The following is a 22,326-nucleotide window of genomic DNA, read 5'->3' as shown; positions in this document are numbered from 1 at the left end:
GCCTTAAAATTATTATCTTTCATACACAGAGATCAGAGTAATGACCTTTGTAATTTATATTCTGATTAATTTGTAGTTTATTGCTCTTGAGACCAAAGACATAAATTTGTGAGATTTTATCAAATTTATTAATTGTAATTATCTTTGACTATTCTTAACTCTGTTAATAACATATTTACAACTGAATGAAGTTTTTACCACTTCAATAAATCTTGTAACTTGGGCCTGTAAAAAAAGTTCAGATCTGAACTGAGATTTAGGTAAGAATTGGATAATTTTCAAACTTTTATTTCATGAACATTAACTTTCATTAAAAAGAGGTCCTACCTTACTTTATACTCTTATGATCCAAGGAACATTTTACAGTTCCTTTTGTATTTAACTTAAACTACATGTGAAAATAAACATTTTTAAAGCTTTCAAAAATCATATAAATTGATGTATTTATGTGTCATTGATTTCTAAAGTTTGTTCTGTTGGACATTGCCCCTTTTTTTCAAAACTAATTCTTAAAATATTTTCATTGAGTTGCACAGTTGCAACTGAAAAACATTTTAGCAAAGTAAGAAAAGTCATTAATTCGTAAAATACCATGTAACCTTTTCCTTAGATATTTAAAAGATATATAACCTTTTCCTTAGATATTTGTCTAAAGGGAAGAAGATAATTCTGCCTTAGTAATGGTATTCAGATAGGTAAAGTCAAACATTCCTAGTTTTTAAAATGAATGATACAAGAAAGATCTCTAAGCTTGGGTTTTGAATAGTGAAGACTATGTGAAATTGAAATAAGACTACAAATGCAAACTACTTTTGTTTTATTTATTGGCTCACGATGTGTGTATTAAATAGCTTTGGGTTTTGGCTGTAATCTGTCTTCATCAAATTTATTTAAGCTTATGTACTTGGCTTCATCTGACTGTTCGAAAGGTGCTAGAAAAACTTCATGGGATCATTGTGCAGTTTTGAAAAAACAAAAACTTTTCTTTGAAATTCAAAATTGTTTTTTGAAATCAGCACAGGTAGATTAAATATGTTTTAATAAGTTTTTATAAAGCTTTTTTTTTTCCTTTGGTTTTGCATTTATTTTCATCCATTCAGCAAAGTATCAATACAAATTATCATTTGTATTAGTAGAAGATTAGAGAAATTTAATGAACGTTTTCCCTAACTTCTTAGAAAATACAACCAAATTGCTTATTGCTTTGTTTCCGTGGCTTCTTAACATGACATACTACCATTTTCACGATTTATAACAATCATGTGTATTTGAACTTTGGTCTCTCAAGTGTTAGTGTAAGAGAAAAAAAATTTGTACACCTATTACCTATAAATTTGTGTAGTTATATTTGTATTCATCAGTCTTTAATAAAATATAAAAGTAATATATTTTTTAAAATCATTTTTTATAGGTATGTTCACATATGATGAATCTACAAAATTGTTTTGGTTTAATCCATCCTCTTTTGAAACTGAGGGTCAGTTCACTCTGATTGGCATAGTCCTGGGTCTGGCTATTTACAATAACTGTATACTGGATGTGCATTTTCCCATGGTTGTCTACAGGAAACTAATGGGGAAAAAAGGAACTTTTCGTGACCTGGGAGATTCTCACCCTGTAAGTCTGTAATTTTTTATTTGATGTTTAGATTTTACTTAAAAGCAGAACTAAAGTTTAATTTATGTAAAAAAATTAAAGTTTTCATTTGGAATCATTTTTGTTTGTTAATATTTATACCTACTAAGATAAAGCTGTTTTAATCTGTTAAAGTACCATGAACACTTAAAAACTCAAAGGGGGTATTTAGTATAACTGTCAGCAAGCAGGTTTTGTAGGATTGATTCTGTAGAAAAGGGTTTTTAAACATGTCATTTTGGTTTTTGGGGTTTTGTTTTTTTTGTTTTTTAATGAAACTACATGAGATTGCCAGGTGAAATCAAAGCTGCTCTGGATAAGGGATTTGGTAGCTACAGTTAATGTGTCTGTTTCTGTCTCCAACGCCTCCTTCACTGTGAGACACCTGAGGTTCTCTCATAGAGCACAGTAATACCATTGCTACATTGACACTGTGGTTTTCTCAGCAGAGAACTGGACAGACCAGTAACTGTCAGTCTTTCTGTTTTGTAAACTATTTGGGGGACAGAGAGGATACTTTCTTTGCTTTAGTTCTTACTGTCAATTTTTTTTTTCCCCAAGAAGAGGGATACAAACTGTTGTATTTTATAGTTCTATGGTAACCTAATTTTTTATTTCTGGTTGTTAGGTCCTATATCAGAGTTTAAAAGATTTATTGGAATATGAAGGGAATGTGGAAGATGACATGATGATCACTTTCCAGATATCTCAGACAGACCTCTTTGGTAATCCCATGATGTATGATTTAAAGGAAAATGGTGATAAAATTCCAATTACAAATGAAAACAGGAAGGTAATAAGTGTTTTTAATATCATCATTGTCTTTGTCTCTTTATTAACAGAGTTTTAAAGCGTATATGCTTGTAATTTTTAAAGAAGTATCTAAAATACTTCATACAAAAACTCAAGAAATCAAGTAATCAAATTCTTATAAATGAAATAGCCACAGTTTTCAGAATCTTGGATATGAGCTGGTAGGAGAGCCTATAGTTGGGCACTAAAACCCTTTTCAAGAAAGAGGACAGGAGTAGTAGATAGTGAATGACACAGTGTGGCTGTAATAAAAAGCAAGAAACAGTGTATTTCTGATACTAGACTGTACAGGGGAGGGAAACGGGGACCTCACGATTAAGATCCTTCTCACCCAACAAATGACCATTGCCTTTAATGTATGCACATATATATGTGACTTAAAAACACTAGGGCAAAGTGTTCTTTAAGTCAGATACATGTTTTCTGTATGCATCTGGAAATGGGAATAACCCATAATATGGCAGGAAAATTAAGATTAATATATAGTAAGCCTTTAAAAAAACAGTTTATAATATAATTTTTGATAAAATATTCTCTAAGTTAGGATACAAAATGCATTTACCTTTTATGATTTGGTACAGTAGCTTATGTATCAAGTAAAACACCAAAATTTTTGATAAACTGGATACAGTAGGCAGCTTCTCAAATATTCTAACATAGACAACATGAGGCTTCCTGGTTTGCTCAAATCCGGTACATTGCATATGCTAGCTTTTATAAATAGATGTATACATGGTTTAAATGTCTCTGTGTTTGCACACCTGGTTGAGAGACTCTCAAAATTGTATTGAGGCCCAGTTTTATATTCAGTCTTGTTTAAGATAATATCAAAATTGAAACTTATATGTATATTTAGTTTATGTACATGGCCTTTTTATAGTTCTGTTGCAGATATCTGTGAAATTGTTAAAGGTACAGACATACCTTGTTTTATTGTACTTTATTGCACTTTGCAGATGTTGCATATTTTTATAAATTAAAGGTTTATGGCAACCCTGTCTTGAGCAAGTCTGTCAGCACCATTTTCCAACAGCATTTGCTTACTCTGTGTCTCTATGTCACACTTGGGTAATTCAAACTTCAAACTTTTTCATCATTATTATATTTGTTATGGTGATCTGTGCTCAGTGATAATGACTCATTGAAAGCTCAAATGATGGTTAGCATTTTTTAGCAATAAAATATTTTTAAAATTAAGGTATGTACATTGTTTTTTTTAAGACATACTGTATAACAAACTTAAACTACAGTATAATGTAATCATAACTTTTATATACACTGGGAAACCAAAAAATTCATTTGACTTGCTTTATTGTGATACTCACTTTATTGCAGTGTACTGAAACCAGATCCGCGGTATCTCTGAGGTATGTCTGTATTTTCCTTTGTATGTATAAAGTTTGAATCTTTAAAAAATATTCTTGAATATTCTTCTTTCTTTGGGAAAATAAAAACAAAAAGGATACGCAGCCCTGTATCTTGTTGTGATTTATTTGTATAGCATATTATAAGAAGTTCTTGTGGTTAATGTTTTCTGCAGGAATTTGTCAATCTCTATTCTGACTACATTCTCAATAAATCAGTAGAAAAACAGTTCAAAGCCTTTCGGAGAGGTTTTCATATGGTGACCAATGAATCTCCCTTAAAGTATTTATTCAGACCAGAGGAAATTGAATTGCTTATATGTGGAAGCCGGGTAAGAAAGCAAAATGTCTGCAAAAATATCCTATTAATTTATTGTTTGTAATGGTGTGGTATATATGTTAAGACGTATTTTCTTGAATTTGCAGAATCTAGATTTCCAAGCACTAGAAGAAACTACGGAATATGACGGTGGCTATACCAGGGACTCTGTTCTGATTAGGTGAGGTGCTTAATTCTTAAAAGGAAGATTTAATTCAGGAAAGGGGTGTGTAGTTTATGCTTTAGACCTTCATCTCTAGGTATTACTTACCAAATAAGCAAACTCACAGATTCTCAATCTATTATATTAGAAGTGTATTTGTAATATAATCACCAGTTTTTACTGTTAATGATTTATTTCTTCAATGAAGTGTTTTATGTAAGTCACATGTTTAATTCTGCATTTGGGATATAAATTATCTAATATTCCTAGTGATTCTGATCAGCATGTGCTTACTGCTGGTTAGAAAATGATGAAAACAGAGCTACCATCTCTGAATATTCCTCCTTTCTTTTGAACTCTGTGTTTGTGAACTGTTATTCTCTACCCTATATGAAGCACCTTTTGTGTGAAATGTTATTTTATCTTGATGATCACATGCCAAGATACATATTAGTATTTGTTTTACCCCTGAAGAAACTGAGCCCCAGATTTTCACAGAAAAAGGCAGTGATTCCCAGTCTTTGCTGCTTCCAAACAAATGCTGTTCCTACCATACTGTCTCCTTTTCTGTACTACACTATTCAATCTTAAAAGACATAGGCTTCTTCCTCCCTTGTGGAGATTGGTAAAAGGGGACAAAGAGGCTTTTTAGGTGCCCACTGGTGGGATAAGGTGAAAGGAATGCAAACATAACTCCTGGAGTTGTCTCTGAAGCTTATTGCTCTAAGACATGAACACCAGAATGAGTATCAGCTGTAACTAGAGATGAGTAATACTTTTATGTTGTTTTATATTATGTTACATTATTTTCTTCTGTTACCTATTTTGTTCTTCATCCTGGTGTGTAGGAGGTTACTGGCATTTCCTCTTTTTAAAAAGTACACCCTAACTCATTTCTAGTAGCAATCTTGAACTTACTTATTCTAAGCAACCATTATTATGCTACTTACCTGAAGTTCCAAAATTGACACATGAAAGTGTTGAGAACATGATAAAACCCCACTTGTGAGTCACAAGGAATTCACAGATTGGATTTTGTAGCCTCTTAAGTTTCCCTGAGAATAGTTGGAAGTATTTTGTGTGTTCTTTATGGAGACATTTTTTTTTAAAATTAAAGTTTTAATTTTATTTCTAGCTTATAATTCTTACTTGATATATATCTTAAGATCATATGTTAATGTGTAATTTGAAAGGCAAGTGAAAAGACAGAGTTATAGTAGCTTCCAAATCATTCTCATTGTTAGTGGTATTCTAAAAATCTTTTTAAACAAAATTCAAACTATAGAATCTACAACTAGTAGAAAGTTGGAGACTTGGAGTAGTTATTGTAATACCAGGGAAAAATTGGCAATATTGGTATCTTGTTTGGTATTTATTTCATTTAAAGTATTCAGAATTCATTGAAGTGAAATGAATTAAAAACTTTGAAACTGTATGATACATTTCAACTAAAAATTAATAACATAACATTTGGTGTAATATAAAATACCAATAGAAGTATTTGTTTTTAATATTAAAAATAATTCTAATACAACTTTTACCACTAATAAAGTTAATGAAAATAAATTACTCAGAAAATAACTATATGTAAAACGTGAACATTTAAAGTCTAGCATTAATAAAAATAAAGTGAGAAAACATTGACTGTCAAGCAAGTTTTTGTGTATGTTTTCCAGTTGCCGATAAAGCTGTCCCTGATTTCCTTTGACTACTAAGAGACTTAGAAGTTTCTTTTTATTTTTTTATTGTATTTTTTTTCTAAAGATTTTATTTATTAGAGAGAGAGAGCACAAGCAGGGGGAGGGGCAGAGGAAGAGAGAGAAGCATGCTACCCGCTGAGTAGGGAGCCTGATGTGGGACTCGATAACAGGACCCCAGGATCATGACCTGAGCCGAAGGCAGACACCTAACTGACTGAGCCACCCAGGCACCTCAGAAGTATCTTTTTTTTTTTTAAGATTTTATTTATTTGACAGAGAGAGACAGTGAGAGAGGGAACACGAGCAGGGGGAGTGGGAGAGGGAGAAGCAAGCTTCCCACGGAGCAGGGAACCCTGGGATCATGACCTGAGCCGAAGGCAGACACTTAACAGACTGAGCCACCCAGGCGTGCCCGCGCCCCCACCCCGAAGTATCTTTTTAAATGGTCATTAGTGTTTTTGGGTGAGAGGCAGGGACTGCAGTTTCTTTTTAGTTGCTAGTGAATTTCTGTTTAAAGACTTGGTCAAATTCAGATTTGATTATCCTCTCCTCACAGTTAATGTGATTCATTTCATTTAATTTTTCAATACTATGTCAGCCTTTTATTTCTAGATAAGCCTCACTTTGCTGTGGCCTGTTAGTTTATAAATATGTTGCTCTGTTAACATTTTGTTAAGATTTTTTTTTTGATCTCTATTCATGAGGAATATTGACCTGTAATTTCCTTTTTTTATACACATCAGGTTTTTGCTGTCCTTATATAGTGAGTTGAAAAGAGTATTTTTCCTCATTTTCAAAAATACTTGAGTAAGATTGGTAATTTTTTCTCTTAAATATTTGCTCAAATTCACCAATGAGACTATCTGGGCCTGGACATTTCTTTGTTGGAGGGTATTTTGTTTTGGGGGTTTTTTTTAATTTTATTTTGAAATAACTATAGATTTATTGGATTTTTCTTTTACAATACAGGTTGGAGGGGCGCCTGGGTGGCTGTCAGTTGAGCATCTGCCTTCGGCTCGGGTCATGATCTCAGGTTCCTAGGATCGAGTTCCACGTTGGGCTCTCTGCTCAGCGGGGAACTTCTTCTCCCTCTCTGCCTGCCTGCCCCCCCCTAATAAATAAAATCTTAAAAAAATATATACTAGGGGTTGGTCCAGTGTACCCTCCATCCACCTTCCCACAGTGGTAACATTTTTCATTACTGTAGCACAGTATCAAATTCAGGAAACTGATATTGATTCAATCTATAGACTGTATTCAGATTTCATCAGTTTTTCACGCACTTATTTTCTGTGTATGTGTAGTTCTGTGTACTTTCATCACATTATATAGATTTGCATAACCAGTATTATAATCATTGTATACAGCTTTTTCATCACCAGAAGGGTCCCTGTTGCTATCCCTTTGTAGGCATACTCATACTCCTCCAGCATGATTCTCTGGAGATCCATCAAAGTTGTTATATGTATCAATAGCTCACTCCTTTTTATTGCTGCCTTTCATGATATAGATGTACCATATTTGTACTATATAACCATTCAGCTGTTAAAGGACACTTGGGATGTTGTCAGTATTTGGCTATTAGAAATAAAGCTACTAAACATTTAAGCAAAGATTTTTGCAAGAACATATATTTTCATTTCTCTGGTATAAATGCTCAGTAGTGCAATCCTGGGTCATATGACAAGTGCATGTTTAGTTTTTTAAGAAACTGCCAAACTGTTTTCCAGAGTTGCTGTACCATTTTATATTTCCCTGGGGAATAGATGAGTGATCCAATTTCTCCATATCATTGCCAGCATTTGGTGGTGTCAAAATTGTTAGCTTTATCTGTTCTGCTAGGTATGTTGTAATATCTCATTGTGCTGTAATTTGAATTACCCTTGATGGCAGTGATGTGGAATATCTTTTCATGTACTTATTTGTCATCTGTATATTGTTTTTGGTGAAATGTCTTTTTTTGTTGTTGAATTTTGAGTTCTTCATATCTTCTAGTCTTTTTTGTGGTGGATGGTTTGCAAATACGTTCTCCTACTCTTGTGGCTAATGTTTTCATCTTAACAGAATATTTTGCATGGCAGAAGTTTTCAATTTTGATGAGCTTTGATTTTTCCTTTTATGGATCATGTTTTTGGTAAAGTAAGATACAAAAGACATATACACCTAAGGCCAGCCTTAGGTCCTGAAGATTCATATTCTTTCTCACTCTCTCTCTCCCCCTCTTTGTCTCTCTTTTCCTAAAATTTTTATAGTTTTATATTGAAGTCTTGTTCCATTTTGAGTTGATTTTTATATAATAATGAGATTTAAGTCAAGATTCACTTTTTTGCCTATGGATGTCCATTTGTTCCCATATAATTTATTGAAAAGGCTATCCTTTACTGAATTGCTTTTGCATTGCATCTTTCTCAAAAATCAGTTCATAATGTTTGTGTGAATCTTTCCTGAATTCCCTATGGTCTTCCCTTGATCTGTGTGCCTCTCCATCTCTCTGCCAATACTGCACTGTCTTTATTAGTGCAGTTAATTGGTAAGCATTAACATCAGATAGAGTGCTTACTCCCTTTTTAAATGGAAGATTTCTTGCCTTTTCCATATTTTAGCTACTCTTTGCTTTAACATACAAATTTTGTATTCACTTTGTCTATGCCTACAAAAAACCTTGATGAAATTTTGATAGGAATTACACTAAGATCAAATTGGGGAGAATTGGCATTTTTATTATGTTGACTCTTCCAACCTATGAATACAGTATTGCTCCCCATTTATTTAGGTCTCTTTTTTTTTTTTATTCCTTTCATCAGCATTGTAATTCTCAGCATATAATGATTCTATACGTGTTTTGTTTGATTTATACATAAGTATGTGATTTCCTTTGCCGTGATTGTAAATGGTATTGTGTTTTTATTTTTTTAATGGCATTGTATTTTTATTTTGGTTTCCACGTTTTGTTAGTATATAGAAATGTGATTGATTTTTTTTTTTTTATATGTTGACTTATATCTTGTGACCTGGCTGAACTCACTTATTTTAGAAAGTTTTTTGTTTTTTTGTTGTTTTTTGAGACATCTTGGGGTTTTATGTATAGACAATCATGTATTTTGTAAATAGGGATAGTTATGCTTTTTAAATTTGTATGCCTTCTTTTCTTTCTGCCATATTATGCTGGCTAGAACTTTTAGCACTGTGCTGAATAAGAGTAGTAAAAGCAAAAGCCTTGACTTGTTTCCGTATCATGTTCTCTCTACAAATTCAAGGAGGTTCTGCTCTATACCTTGTTTGTTGAGTTTTATTGTGAATAGGCTTTTGGTTTTTGTCAGATGCTTTTTCCACATCTATTGATACAAGCATGATTTTTCTTTATCTTCTATTTGATATGGCACATTGCATTAATGGATTTTCCATTATTGAACCAGCATTGCATATCTGAGTCATTTCTATTTAGTTCATTGTCAAATTTGACTTGGTAATTTGTTGATGATTTTTGTGTCTCAGTTCATGAAAGATACTGGTCTATAGTTTTTGTCTTTTTTTTATGTTGTCTTGGTCTGGTTTTATCAAGGTTAATTCTGGCCATAAAGAGTTGGGAAGTGTTCTGATTTCTAGGAGAGATTGTGTTAAAGTGGTACTGATTATTTCTTAAATGTTTGGTGAAGTTCTCCAAAGAAACCATCTCCTAGAAATTTCCTTTTTGGGGAGGATTTTAATTTCAAACTCAACTTCTTCAGTGTTTATAAGATTATTAAAATTATCTTTCATAGTCCATGAGTAATGGTAATTTGTGTTATTCAAGGAGTTGATCCACTTTATTAAAGTAGTCAGATTTATGTGTGCAGAGTTCATAATATTTCATTTTTATCCATTTGATGTCTGCAGATCTGAACTGATCATACCCTTTTTTATTCCTCATAGTGGTAATTTGTAGGTTTTTTTTTTTTTCTTTTTAAAACTTATTTTGCTTGAGAGGTTGAAATTATTGATTATATTGAAAAGGCAGCTTTTTATTTCAGTTCTTTTCCTGTTTTTAATTTCATTGATTTCTGCTCTTTATTAGTTCCTTCCTTCTTTTGGTTTATTTTGCTCTTCTCATTCTAGGTTACTGAGGATAGAAACCTTGATTTGAGACCTTTCCTCTTTCCTGATGTAAGCATTTAGTGCTTTAGCTATATCCCTTATTTTTTGATAACATTGTATTATTTTTTTATATGTATGTATTTTTTAAGATTTATTTTGAGACATCCTCTTTGTTATTTAAACAAAATTATGTTGTTTATGGGGCGCCTGGGTGGCTCAGCTGTTAAGTGTCTGCCTTCGGCTCAGGTCATGATCCTCAGGGTCCTGGAATCTAGCCCCGCATCAGCCTCCCTGCTTTGCAGGGAGCCTGCTTCTCCCTCTCCCACTCCCTCTGCTTGTATTCTATCAAATAAATAAAATCTTTAAAAAAAAACACACACACACACACACAACAAAATTATGTTGTTTAATTTCCAGGGTTTTGGGATATTTTCCTCTTCTCTGTTATTGATTTCTAGTTTGATTATTTTATAGTCAGAGAACTTACTCTTCATGACTCCTAATAATACTTTTGAATTTGTGTATTCTGTGTTGGTGGGTGGAATGTTCTATAAATGTTGATGTAGATTCTGTTCATTGATGATTTTGCAGATTTTCTTATTTGTAGTTCTGTCAGTTGCTCAGAGAGAGGGATGTTGAATGCTCCATAATGGTGGATGTGTCCATTGCTCCTTTCAGCTCTATCAGTTTTTACTATATGTATTTTGAAGATTACTTTTGATTGGTACATACACTTTAAGCCTCAGTATGTCTTTTTGGTGGATTGATCCTTTATAATTATCTAATGTTGCCTCTCTGTCTCTGCTGATTTTCTTTCCTCCAAAATCTACTCATCTGATCTGTTAATTTTTTTTAATTAAACTTTTTATTGTGAAATAATTATAGATGGCATACGGTTGTAAGAAATCACACAGAGAGACCCTGTGTACACTTTACCATTTTCCCCTCAGTGGCAAATTTTTATAAAACATTACTACAATATCACAGGATATTGTAGGTTGCAGTCAAGATACAGAAAAATTCTGTCGCTACAAGGATTCCTCCTGTTGCTCTTTTATAGTCAGTCACACCTATATACCCATACCTTTACCCTATCCCTATCCCCACTCTAGTCCCTAACCCTGACAGCCACCCATCTGGTCTCAATTTCTTTAATTTTGTCATTTCAAGAATGTTATATTAAGTGAATCACATATAATATGTCAGATTGGCTTTTTTGACTCAGCCTTGAGAGTTACCCACATTTTTTCCACATATCAATAGTTTGTTTCTTTTTATTGCTGAGTAGTATTTATTCCTTGACGTGGATTCACCAGTCTTTTTAACCATTTGCCTGTTGAAAGACTTCATGGTTGTTCCTAATTTGGAGCTGTTCTGAATAAAATTGCTATGAATAATCATGCAGTTTTTTAGGTAAACACAAATTTTCATTTCTCTGGTAAATGCCAAGAGTGCACTTGATTGTTTTTTATTGTTGAGTTTGAGAGTTCTTTGCATAGTCTAGATATAGTACTTTATCTTTCCTCCAGTGAATTATTTTTTCACATATGTCAAAAATCAGCTGAGCATATTTCTGTAGGTCTCTTCTGATACTTATCTCCTTCACCTTTTATCTCTGTTGGGTTTTGCTTCATGTATTTTGAGGCTCCAACATTTGGTACATACCTTTTTTTGTACATACCCATTTGGAGTCATTATGTCTTTTTATCATTACATAAGGTCCCTCTTTATGATTTGTAATTTTCTTTGCTGTAAATCTAATATGAATATAACCTTGGTTTTTTTTTAAATGTTTGCATGATACCTTTCTCTGTTGTTTTACTTTAAACCTATCTTGCTGAATTTGAAATGAATTTCTTAGAAACAGCTTATGGTTGAGTCTTTTTTTTTTTTTTGTCCTCTCTCAGTCTGCCTTATAATTGGTATATTTAGGCAGTTCATATTTAAAGGAATTATTGATATGTTAGGGTTTATGTCTACCATTATATATTTTCTGTTTCTCTCTTTTTTATGATTGCTTATTTCTATCTTTTTGCCTTCCATGGATTATTTAGTTATTCAAACATTTTTTTAAGGATACCCTCGATTTATTTTTAGTGTTTTTGGGGTTGTATTGTTCAGTATAGTGTTCTTCCTGGTTGCTGTGAACATATGTGAAAGTGGATAAACACCTCATCCATTGAAGTGTGGAAACCTTGCTTCCATTTAGGTTTCATTCCCCACTTTTAAATATTGTCTTGAATAATTATGCTATTATAATTTTGTATCAGGCATCACATAGGATTTACAAAATTCATGAGGGATGGTAGTCTGTTGTATATACCTATATTTCTACTTTTTCTGTTCTTTCCATTTGCTTTAAGAGTCCCATCTTTTATTACTCCTTTTAGTCATTCTTCAAAGACAGGTCTGCTAAAGGACAAATTCTTTTAGTTTTCCTTTGGTGATATCTTTATTTCCCCTTTATTGCAGAAGAGTAGTTTTGTTTTTGCCATTTGGGGTTTGTTCAGCTTCTTGAATTTGTGGTTTTGTTTTTTGCCCAACATGGAAAGTTTTCGGCCATTGTTTCTTTTCTTTTTTTTTTTTTTAAGGATTTTATTTATTTCAGAGAGAGAGAGAATGAGAGATAGAAAGCACGAGTGGGAAGAGGGTCAGAGGGAGAAGCAGACTCCCTGCTGAGCAGGAAGCCCGATGTGGGACTCGATCCGGGGACTCCAGGATCATGACCTGAGCCAAAGGCAGTCGCTTAACCAACTGAGCCACCCAGGCGCCCTCGGCCATTGTTTCTTTAAATACTTTTTCAGCCCCACTCTCTCTACTTTCTTTCTGGGCCTCTTCAGTCATTTGTCATTGTTCCACAAGTACCTGAGACTCTGGGTTTTTTTTGTTTTTGTTTTGTTTTCCAGCTTTCTCTCTTGTTCAGTTTTTTATCCTCTGTCATCTTCACTGTTGAGCCCATCCAGTATATTTCTCTTACTGTGTTTTTCAGTTCTATAATTTATATTTGGCTCTTTTTTTAATTTGTAACTTCTGTTTCTTTCCTGAGATTTTCTATTGTTTCATTTGTGAAACAATAGAACTTACAATTGTAGAATCATTTTTATGATGACTGCATTAAAATCCTTGTCAGATGATTCCAACATCTTTTTTTTTAAGATTTTATTTATTTGAGAGAGAGAGAGAGCACAGAGGGAGAGGGAGAAGCAGACTCCCCTCTGAGCAGAGAGCCCAATGTGGGGCTCAATCCCAGGACCCTGAGATCATGACCTGAGCTGAAGGCAGGTGCTTAACTGAGCCACCCAGGCGCCCCAGTTCCAACATCTATTCATCCCAGTGTTGACACCACTTGATTTTCTTTCCTTCGTGTGTTGTAGTTTTGGATTGTGTCCTGGGCGTTGTGTCCATTAGGACATTCTGGGTCCTATTTACACTTTTTTACTTTAGCAGGCAGTTATCCTATTCAAGTGTAGCATGCAGGTCCTTGCATACTTTTTGTGGGTTGTAGTTCCATTAACATAGTTAGCTTTCAGAGCCTTTGGCACTATTCTGCTCTTCTTTATCTCATTCCATGGGGGCTCCCTGTGGTCCATGATGGTGTTGCTTGAGGGAGGTGAAATGAACAGTTTCTCCAGGCGGAGTTGCATGGTGTTCAAGCCCATGGGGCTGGAGAGCTCTTCTGGGCTCTTGCCTATTGTGGCAGGATCCCCTTGCTGGTGCTGATGACCAATCAGTGTCTCTGGGCTAGGAGGGACTCTTAGGCTCCACAAGAAGGGTAGCACTTATCAGGCCAGCACCAGTTGTGGCAGAAATGCCCTGCCAACTGTGTCTCTGGGTTGAGAAGGAGACTCTCAGGCATGGCTTCTTTTCTTCTTGATTCAATTTAAGTTTTTTATCTTCTGTTTCTGTGATATTATCATTGTTCTTAATTTGTCCTATGGTTCCTCTAGATTAGTTTTAGCTCCCTCAATTTGACGTGATTTATTTTCTTTTTATTTCCAGTTATTCCTTAGTTCTGTCATATCTTCCAAAATCTTTCCTTTTAATTACCCTTGTCCTGAAATTTTCTGTTTTTGACTTAGTTGTCCTTTCATAGCTTCTACTATTATTTAAAAATTTGTAGCTTCATTTGAAATTTGTTACAATTTTCATGTTTTGTTGGCAGATCTCTCGGTGTAATTTTGTTCTCTATAGAGACATCATTCTTAATGTGCACACACACATATTATTCCTCTCTAGTAACTCTTTTAGTGTTTGTGATCTTTTTCTGTTATGTCCTTTTTTTTTTTTTTAAGTGAGATGAGTTTTCTCACGTTTGGAAGAGGGAGAGATAGGCCAGGGCAGCTTTTTCATGCTTCAGGAAAGCTCTGTGCATTTTGGTTTTGCAAACTGATTTTTAAAAAAATGTACATGTATATAGCCTTGTGTTTTCTGAAACTGCCTATTCTACTGTCCTTTCCCACATTTATTTGAGTTTTTCTTGGCCTTTTTATTCTTGATTCAGTGGATTTGGACCTTATTTTCCAGCAGTTTCTCCTCAGTTTTAAAAGGGAATTTTGGTGTTCAAGAGCTTTATGGACCCAGAGCCTTTACTATATCATGATCCCTTTGCATTTGCCTACAAATTGAATAACTCTCTTTTAGCTGTCTTTTCAAGTTGGCCTGTGCTTTCCAGTGGGTTGGTGTTTTTGAGGTTCCCTTGTTCCCAGGACGTAAGAAACCCAGTTGCCTGCCTTTTGCATCCTCACCCACTGACACAGGTACCAACCAGGTATTCTAGCTGTCAGTGGTGTGTTCCTCTTCATTTACATGGAAGGATTTGTGGGAGGATATCTTGTCACCTAGTTTTGAAGTTGTTATCTATAGGTCTTCCATTTTCCCATCCAATTAGCTCTGGTTTTTTTTTTTTTTTTTTTAAAGATTTTATTTATTTATTCATGAGAGACACAGAGAGAGAGAGCGAGAGAGAGGCAGAGGGAGAAGCAGGCTCCCAAGGAGCAGGGAGCCCGATGCGGGACTCGATCCCAGGACTCTGGGATCATGACCTGAGCCGAAGGCAGACGCTTAACCATCTGAGCCACCCAGGCGCCCCAATTAGCTCTGGTTTTATGGGAGAGATTAGGGAGATTGAAAAGAAAAGCAAAAACAAAATAACTGTATCACTGCCACCATCATCTTCCCCAAACCTCTTACTCTGTGTTTCTTCTGATTTTTTGTATCTATTAATATCCTTACCTGAATCCATTGTTTCCCTGGGGATTGCAAAATGGTGATTTGGAAAAAAAATTTCTTCTGTTCATTCTACATATATACCTGCTGTTCTTTTTCCTCATCAGTGGTTGCTATTTGATTACTGTGTAAACAGTTTTACTGAAAAGGCACAATAAAATGTAATTAAATATTTTAGAATAAGGAGTTAATGTAATAATTTCAATAGTGACAGTTGAATTTGGATTTTAGTTTTTTGTTTTTTGGGTTTTTTTTTTTGCCTCTTTCTGAATATTTTGAACTCATGGATTTTTATATATTGAGTGTGATTCACAGTCATTATTCTTAGTAATACTCAAACTGATTAGTCTTGGTATGCTTTTAACATCATTTCATTTTACATTTTGAAATTTTTAGCTCACCTTGAGCATTTTTAACTCTAGGCTTGAAATAAGCCTTTTTTATAAGAAATTATTGGGGAAATGGCATCTTTAAAAGTCAGTTTGGGGTACAAGGTATGACCTTTGTTATTAAATGTTAGTGCATGCAGACTTTTTCCGGGGGACAGAGCGAGGAAATATTTTTCATTATATCCTGGAAATCATATCAGTGTAGAGATATCTTCCATGTTCTTTGTATGGCTGAATACTGTCATTGTGTGGAAGCAGTGTAGATTATTAATATTCATGGACATAGTGTTTATTTCCAGTCTTTTGCTGTGAGAAGTAATGTCACAGTGAATAATCTCATACATGGATTATTCCATATGTATGTTCCAAATATATATATTTTTTTCTTGTTCTTTTGTTTCTGATCTTTATGTCCCTACTAGAAATTTTGGTCATACTGCTTTTCCTTTGGTCACCTTGTAAGTTAACCTTCTTGTTTCCAAATTTATTTTGCATATTTCTTGAGTATATATGAGTATTCTCATTTATGTTTCAGATTTGTTCATTTCTGAGTTTTGTATTTCTGATTATTGGTGTTCTTTTCTATCTGCTGTTGCATTTTCTCTTCATGCTGGAATATGGGAATTACAGGTTTTCCATTCTTCATGACTCAATTTTTCAAGTATACTTTTTTCTGCTAGACAGTTTAGCTTCTTATTTATTTGCCAGACTTGTTTCAGAATATCTTTATTTGGATTTTGGAATTCTGTTTCTCCCATTTATATTTCTTTTAGTTGAGTTTTTCTGGACCTGCTATTAGTAGATCTCGTGGTAGGGTGGGGAGAAGTTTGGGTGGAGTTAGTGGTCTCTTGATTGAATGGTCCTCTCTTTTGTTGTTATGGTAACAGCAGTTTCTTTAATATGTGGTTATGTGGCCTAGCACCTTCTGATTCTTCAATTCCATCTTGTTTAATTAGGGCCTCTTTCATTAGCTACTTCCATTCCTTTATAGCCAGAAGCTACTTTCAAGGGACACCTCTGTCTCCCAAGGTGCTCCCCCCATCACTTCCAGGCATCATGCCTACCTGTCATTTCTACCCTGGTACTTTTCCAAGGCCCACCCTTTTAGCCACCCTGTTGCCAGTGCTCTTACCTTTCCTTAGTAGTTCACTCTTAGGGTGGGCTCTGCCCTTCAGGGGTGAACTCTAACCCATATTATTCTGCACACCCTTGTCTTCCATATTGCTCTTGTAGGACTCTGCTAGTTTGGGCTCAGGTGTTCATACTTCCAACTTACATGTCAGTTGGGAGTTTGCCGCTCTTTTCCTAGTTTTAATCTAAGCTTAGGTTATGGGTGTTTTTTATCGGATTTTCTCTCCTTTTTGATCTGAATAGGTTTTAGGAGATGTAAATGGGATATGATCCATGAAGCTACCACTTAGTAGAAATGCAGAAGCTTTTTTTCAGTTTTCTAAATAGTTGCATTCAGAATTTTAATATAGAACAAAACACCTAAAGGAAGAGATGAATTTTGTTCAGTGTTTTCATTATGTAAACCGATAGTAACCCCAATATTTTAAATTCTAATTTTAAATTCTAGAAAGAACCAAATAAATAAATAATGTAGACAGACTGGTCAGGGTACCGTGTGGCTGGTTCTCTTAGGCTTCAGAGCACTCCCCCAGTGTGAGAAGACTTGATTACCACCCCATTTGCTGGGAAGCTATTCTGCCCTGACAGAGAGCTCTGAGCCACAGGAGACGTAACTTTTTCTTGTCAGCCACCCAATAAGAATGACCTAGACTGTGGAATGATTTTAGTTCTTCCTGAAAGATGAATCTACAAGTTCCATGTCTAATTTCCTGTTGTTATGATGTAGTTCTTTATTGTTTTCTCTAGGTGAATGGGAGGTTTGCAGGAACTGAGGAGGATGTTAGAATGTCAGGGAAAAGAAGTGGGAAGACATTGAAGGAGAGCCAAGAAGTCTAATAAAGCTGCTAACCCTGTCAGAAGTATTGGTATTGCACCAACAAAAATGCCCACATTTTAATAATAGAAATTATTTACACATGTAGGAAGTGTGATGTTCTCTGCCAAGATTCTGGAAAGAGCTTTTCAAATAAATACTAAAATGTATTCTTTGACCAATTAACATTTTTAAATTTTTTTCTAAAATCTTGAATTTTTTTTAGCTGAGAATTAGTGCATATGTTAAATTTATGGATACCTCATTATTCAGACACGCATGCCAAGATTGCTCTTAATGAACTGCATTTTGTTTTTAGAGTGAGTAATACAAGCATCATTATAACAACATGACTTTTATCACATAGGTTTTAGGAATGCCAGGGACTAAATGATTACATATAGCAGAAATATCAGAATTATTCCCTATCCCCACTTCCATAGCAAACAAAAGTGTTCTGGTTTATATATAAAATGTATGCTTTTGTATTACTACTCTTAGGCATGTATGTGTGTTTTTTGTTTTTTTGGGGTTTGTTTTGTCCTTGATCTGTATCACCTTTTCCCCCCAAAATTTCATATTTTCACTTTACAGGATTTGGGTTTTGGATTTTGGATTTTGTTTGTTACTGATAATATAGTATGACTATACCATAGTTTATATAATTATTTCTTATTATTTGGACACTTCAGTTTACCAGTTTTTACTGTTCTAGATAATGTTGCCATGAACTAACTATGCTTTTAAAAAGTGTTTTGGTAAGAAATTTGCTTTAGTAATTTGTAGATCCTTGATGAGCAGGAATGAATGTCTAGGGTTTCTGATACTAACTTCCAAGTTATCTCCGTAATATGGTTTTAATAAATCATAAATTCATACTAGTACTAGTTATAAATGAATGCCAAACTAAAATCAGTATTCTGTCTTTTCTCATTAGGGAGTTCTGGGAAATCGTTCATTCATTTACAGATGAGCAGAAAAGACTTTTCTTGCAGTTTACAACAGGCACAGACAGAGCACCTGTGGGCGGACTAGGAAAATTAAAGATGATTATAGCCAAAAATGGCCCAGACACAGAAAGGTAATTATTAAGTTGTGACTATATACCAAAAACCTTACATTCCATATCACACACATGGGAGCTGTCCAGGAGCTTCTGAGTACTTATACAGTATTATGTGGAACTCTCCAAATCACATGAACTAGTAGTTCAGAGAATATTTTGCTGCTATTGTTTGAAATTTTTAAAACACTGGCCTACTTCAAAACTGTTACAGGGCTCACTTTATTTGGAATTTTGCAAATTGATATTCAGTTTTTAGTTCAGAATTTTTTTTAATTGAGAGCCATATTATGTAATCTATTTAAGAATGGTTAAATTGAGGCTCAGAAAATTGTTCAGCACTAGATTTCTTAACATTTGAATCCAATTTCATAATCTTGATATTTAATTTTCTCTCTTCATTGTATAAGTTAACGTTTTTGTTGGGTAAGGATCATACATGAATAGCATATTTAAAGGTTTAAATGTATAGAAATATTTCTATTAGTATTCCACATTATTTGATGTATAATGGCTTTAATGTAAATTTCTTTATATTTGTTATTAAGTCATTTATATAATCATATTGCCAAGAATATGTGTAACTGGCATTAAAAAACAGACTTTGAAATCTTGAAAACCAGGTTTGAGTACTGTCTCCATCCTAGAGTAAATTAACTTCTCAGTGATGTCAACTCTGTAGTGTGGGGATAATGATAGGTTTATTGTGAGAAGATTTAGTTAGATGAGATCTAACAGTTGAGTACCTAAAAAGGTATCTGGTATGTCATAATAACTCAGTGGATACAATATGTTATCAGTCATCATCTTTATCATCATTAGTATTGAATAATAGATAAGATAAAAACAAACTGATATTTGGTAGTTGCATGGGAAAAACAAAAAGTTTATGAGTTGCATTAATTGTACTCTGCATTGCAAACTATCTCAACTATACATACCATCTAAAAGTAGGATTTTTTAACACTAAGCATATTGTCCACGGTTTATTTTCCTATTTTCCCCCTTCTCTCTATTTAGGTTACCTACGTCTCATACTTGCTTTAATGTCCTTTTACTGCCGGAATATTCAAGCAAAGAAAAACTTAAAGAAAGATTGTTGAAGGCCATCACTTACGCCAAAGGATTTGGCATGCTGTAAAAAAAAAGAAAAGAAAGAAAAATGAAGAAAAGAAAAAAAAGAAAAAGAAATTTAAAATTTTAATAAATATAACAAGAGGGATAAAATTGGTGGTGATAGTGTCCCAGTACAAAAAGGCTGTAAGATAGTGAACCACAGTAGTCACCTATGTCTGTGCCTCCCTTCTTCATTGGGGATATGTGGGCTGGAACAGCAGATTTCAGCTACTTATATGAACAAATCCTTTATTATTATTGTTTTTTTTTTTTTTTTTTTTTTTTGCGTGAAAGTGTTACTTATTCTTTCACTTGTATGTACAGAGAGGTTTTTCTGAATATTTATTTTAAGGGTTAAATCACTTTTGCTTGTGTTTATTACTGCTTGAGGTTGAGCCTTTTTGAGTATTTAAAAAATATATTCCAACAAAACTACTCTCCCAAGGAAAATATTGCCACCATTTGTAGACTGTGTAACCTTCAAGTATGTGCTATTTTTGTCCCTGTATCTAACTCAAATCAGGAACTGTGTTTTTTTTTTTTTTTTAAACAATTTGCTTTGAAACTTGAAGTCTTGAAAACAGTGTGATGCAATTGCTGCTGTTCTAGTCCCCAAAGAGTTTTCTGTGCAAAATCTTGAAATCAATAAAGATGGAAGGGAGAACTTGGAATGTTTTAACTGCAGCCCTCAGAACTTTACTTTAGTAACAGCACAACAAATTAAAAACAACACATGCCACAGTATGTCGTCTTCATGTGTCTTGGAATGAACTGTTTCAGTAGCCAATCCTCTTTCTTAGTATATGAAAGGACAGGGATTATTTTGTTATTGTTGTTGTTGTTGTTGTTTTAAGTTTACTGGGGAAAAGTGCATTTGGCCAAAAGAAATGGTAGTCAAGCCTGTTGCAAGAAAGCTAGGAAGTTTGTTTATTATAAACTCAAAGCATGTGAAAGTGCACTTAAAATAAATTTTTTATTAATTACTTATTATCTGCATTTTAAATAGACAATCCAAAGTCTTCCCTTCATGTTGCCATCATCTTGTCTAATCAGCCATTTTATCAAGGCACATGATCAGTGTTGCAACATAATGGAAAGGATGGCTATTGTGCCTTGTTTTACTTAATCATACATTAAGCAGACCTGGAAATGAGTGGAACTATTACTCTTAAGTCCTATTTACATTGTATATCCCCAAAGATTAAGTTTTACTTCAAAAAGTAAGTGTTAAATATTACTTTCATGTACTGTGCGAAAAGTACAAATAGGTTTAAAATACTGGATGTTCAGAAGTAAGTAGTTTCCCCTTTCTAGTCTTCTGTGATGTTAATTTCTTTTATTGCAATATAAAATAAAAGGATTATGTATTTTTAACTAAGGAGAGACATATGGATTTATCCTTTTACTACAAGCTACATACAGCTAATATGCTGAGCTTGTGCTTTGATGATTGTTTTAACAGACTACGGTAGATCAACCTGATGATTTGCTTGAAATTGGCAGGAAAAATACAGCTTTTCAAATCACTGGAGGGGAAAAAGGATATCTTTCAGGATTATTTTAATTATTTTAGTAAATTGAGACAGATCTGTTATGTACCATAATGCTAAATAAAACAGTGACATTTTTCATCATAATTTAGAGGAAAAAGAAAACAGTGCTTTCCATCTTGTGATAAGGTAACTTTTTTGTTGTTGTTGTTTTCTGGGCCAGCCTTTAGAACACTGTTAAGGTATGTACACTACCTTGATGCAAGGGACTCTCATGATACTACAGTCATCTTAAAGAGCGTTTCATCCATGTGCTTGTGTATAATGAAAGAAGGAGAGAAATCAAATACTCTGGGGGCATTTTATATAATAAATTCGTGAAGAAATGTGTGCTCTTCAGTTCTCAAGTTCTATTATCACAGTATTGAAGTTCTACAAATGTATTAACATATCTGTATGAAGTTTGTGAATGGTAATTGAGTATAGGTTATCAGATAAAGAATTCACATCAAATAGACTTTTAACAAACAGTTCAAAATAAACCTACCCTTAAAAATATTTTAAGAGAAAAAGTCATTGGTTGTCCATACTAGCTGTTCTCACTCGCTTAGTAATTACCCTGGGCATGTTACCACTTCTCTTAACCATTGCCTCCTGTTCACTACTGTTTACTAGAATGCCATTGAACAGTATCTCAAGGAAGAGGAAAACAGAAATTTTGACTATAATGACTACTTCTTCTACCCTAAATGTCTTATTAAAGTACTTTTTTGTCTGGACACTCTTACATATTTTGGTTATCTGTGAATCAGCCCACAGTCTGCAGGAAGCTCTGGGGGAAAAAAAATGAACCATAAACTAAAATAATTAGCTTTCCAAATGAAATAGAAACTTTCTTTTACATTTTATTATTTTAGAAAATTTAAAACATGCAACATAAAAATACAACCTGCTACCAAACTCTTCTGGAGCCTGGCAGCTTCAGCAAATGAGTTGGATTTCCTCACCCTATGTACTGCTCTCCTAGGT

The 22,326-nt window shown here is 33.9% G+C and overlaps 1 protein-coding gene across 4 annotated transcripts in view; it reads left to right on the top strand.

Moving 5' to 3' along the window:
• UBE3A (ubiquitin protein ligase E3A) overlaps positions 1-21,683 on the top strand; it is a 98,633-nt gene extending 76,950 nt beyond the window's left edge. For all 4 annotated transcript variants that reach the window (XM_028087271.2, XM_028087270.2, XM_028087273.2 and 1 more), the window contains 6 exons: positions 1,412-1,617; positions 2,264-2,428; positions 3,989-4,144; positions 4,239-4,312; positions 18,566-18,709; positions 19,712-21,683. In XM_028087271.2, the coding sequence (XP_027943072.1) occupies positions 1,412-1,617; positions 2,264-2,428; positions 3,989-4,144; positions 4,239-4,312; positions 18,566-18,709; positions 19,712-19,832 (866 nt within the window). In that variant the 3' untranslated portion in view covers positions 19,833-21,683. The remainder of the gene's footprint in view (positions 1-1,411; positions 1,618-2,263; positions 2,429-3,988; positions 4,145-4,238; positions 4,313-18,565; positions 18,710-19,711) is intronic.
• Positions 21,684-22,326: the final 643 nt, after the last annotated feature.

Source organism: Eumetopias jubatus, unplaced genomic scaffold (genome assembly GCF_037043125.1).
Source record: "Eumetopias jubatus isolate StellerSeaLion01/CBP00866 unplaced genomic scaffold, mEumJub1_p1.0 scaffold_7, whole genome shotgun sequence".
NCBI classification, from domain to species: Eukaryota; Metazoa; Chordata; class Mammalia; order Carnivora; family Otariidae; genus Eumetopias; species Eumetopias jubatus.
Note: the sequence above shows the minus strand (reverse complement) of the source record. Positions and strands in the feature narration are given on the sequence as shown.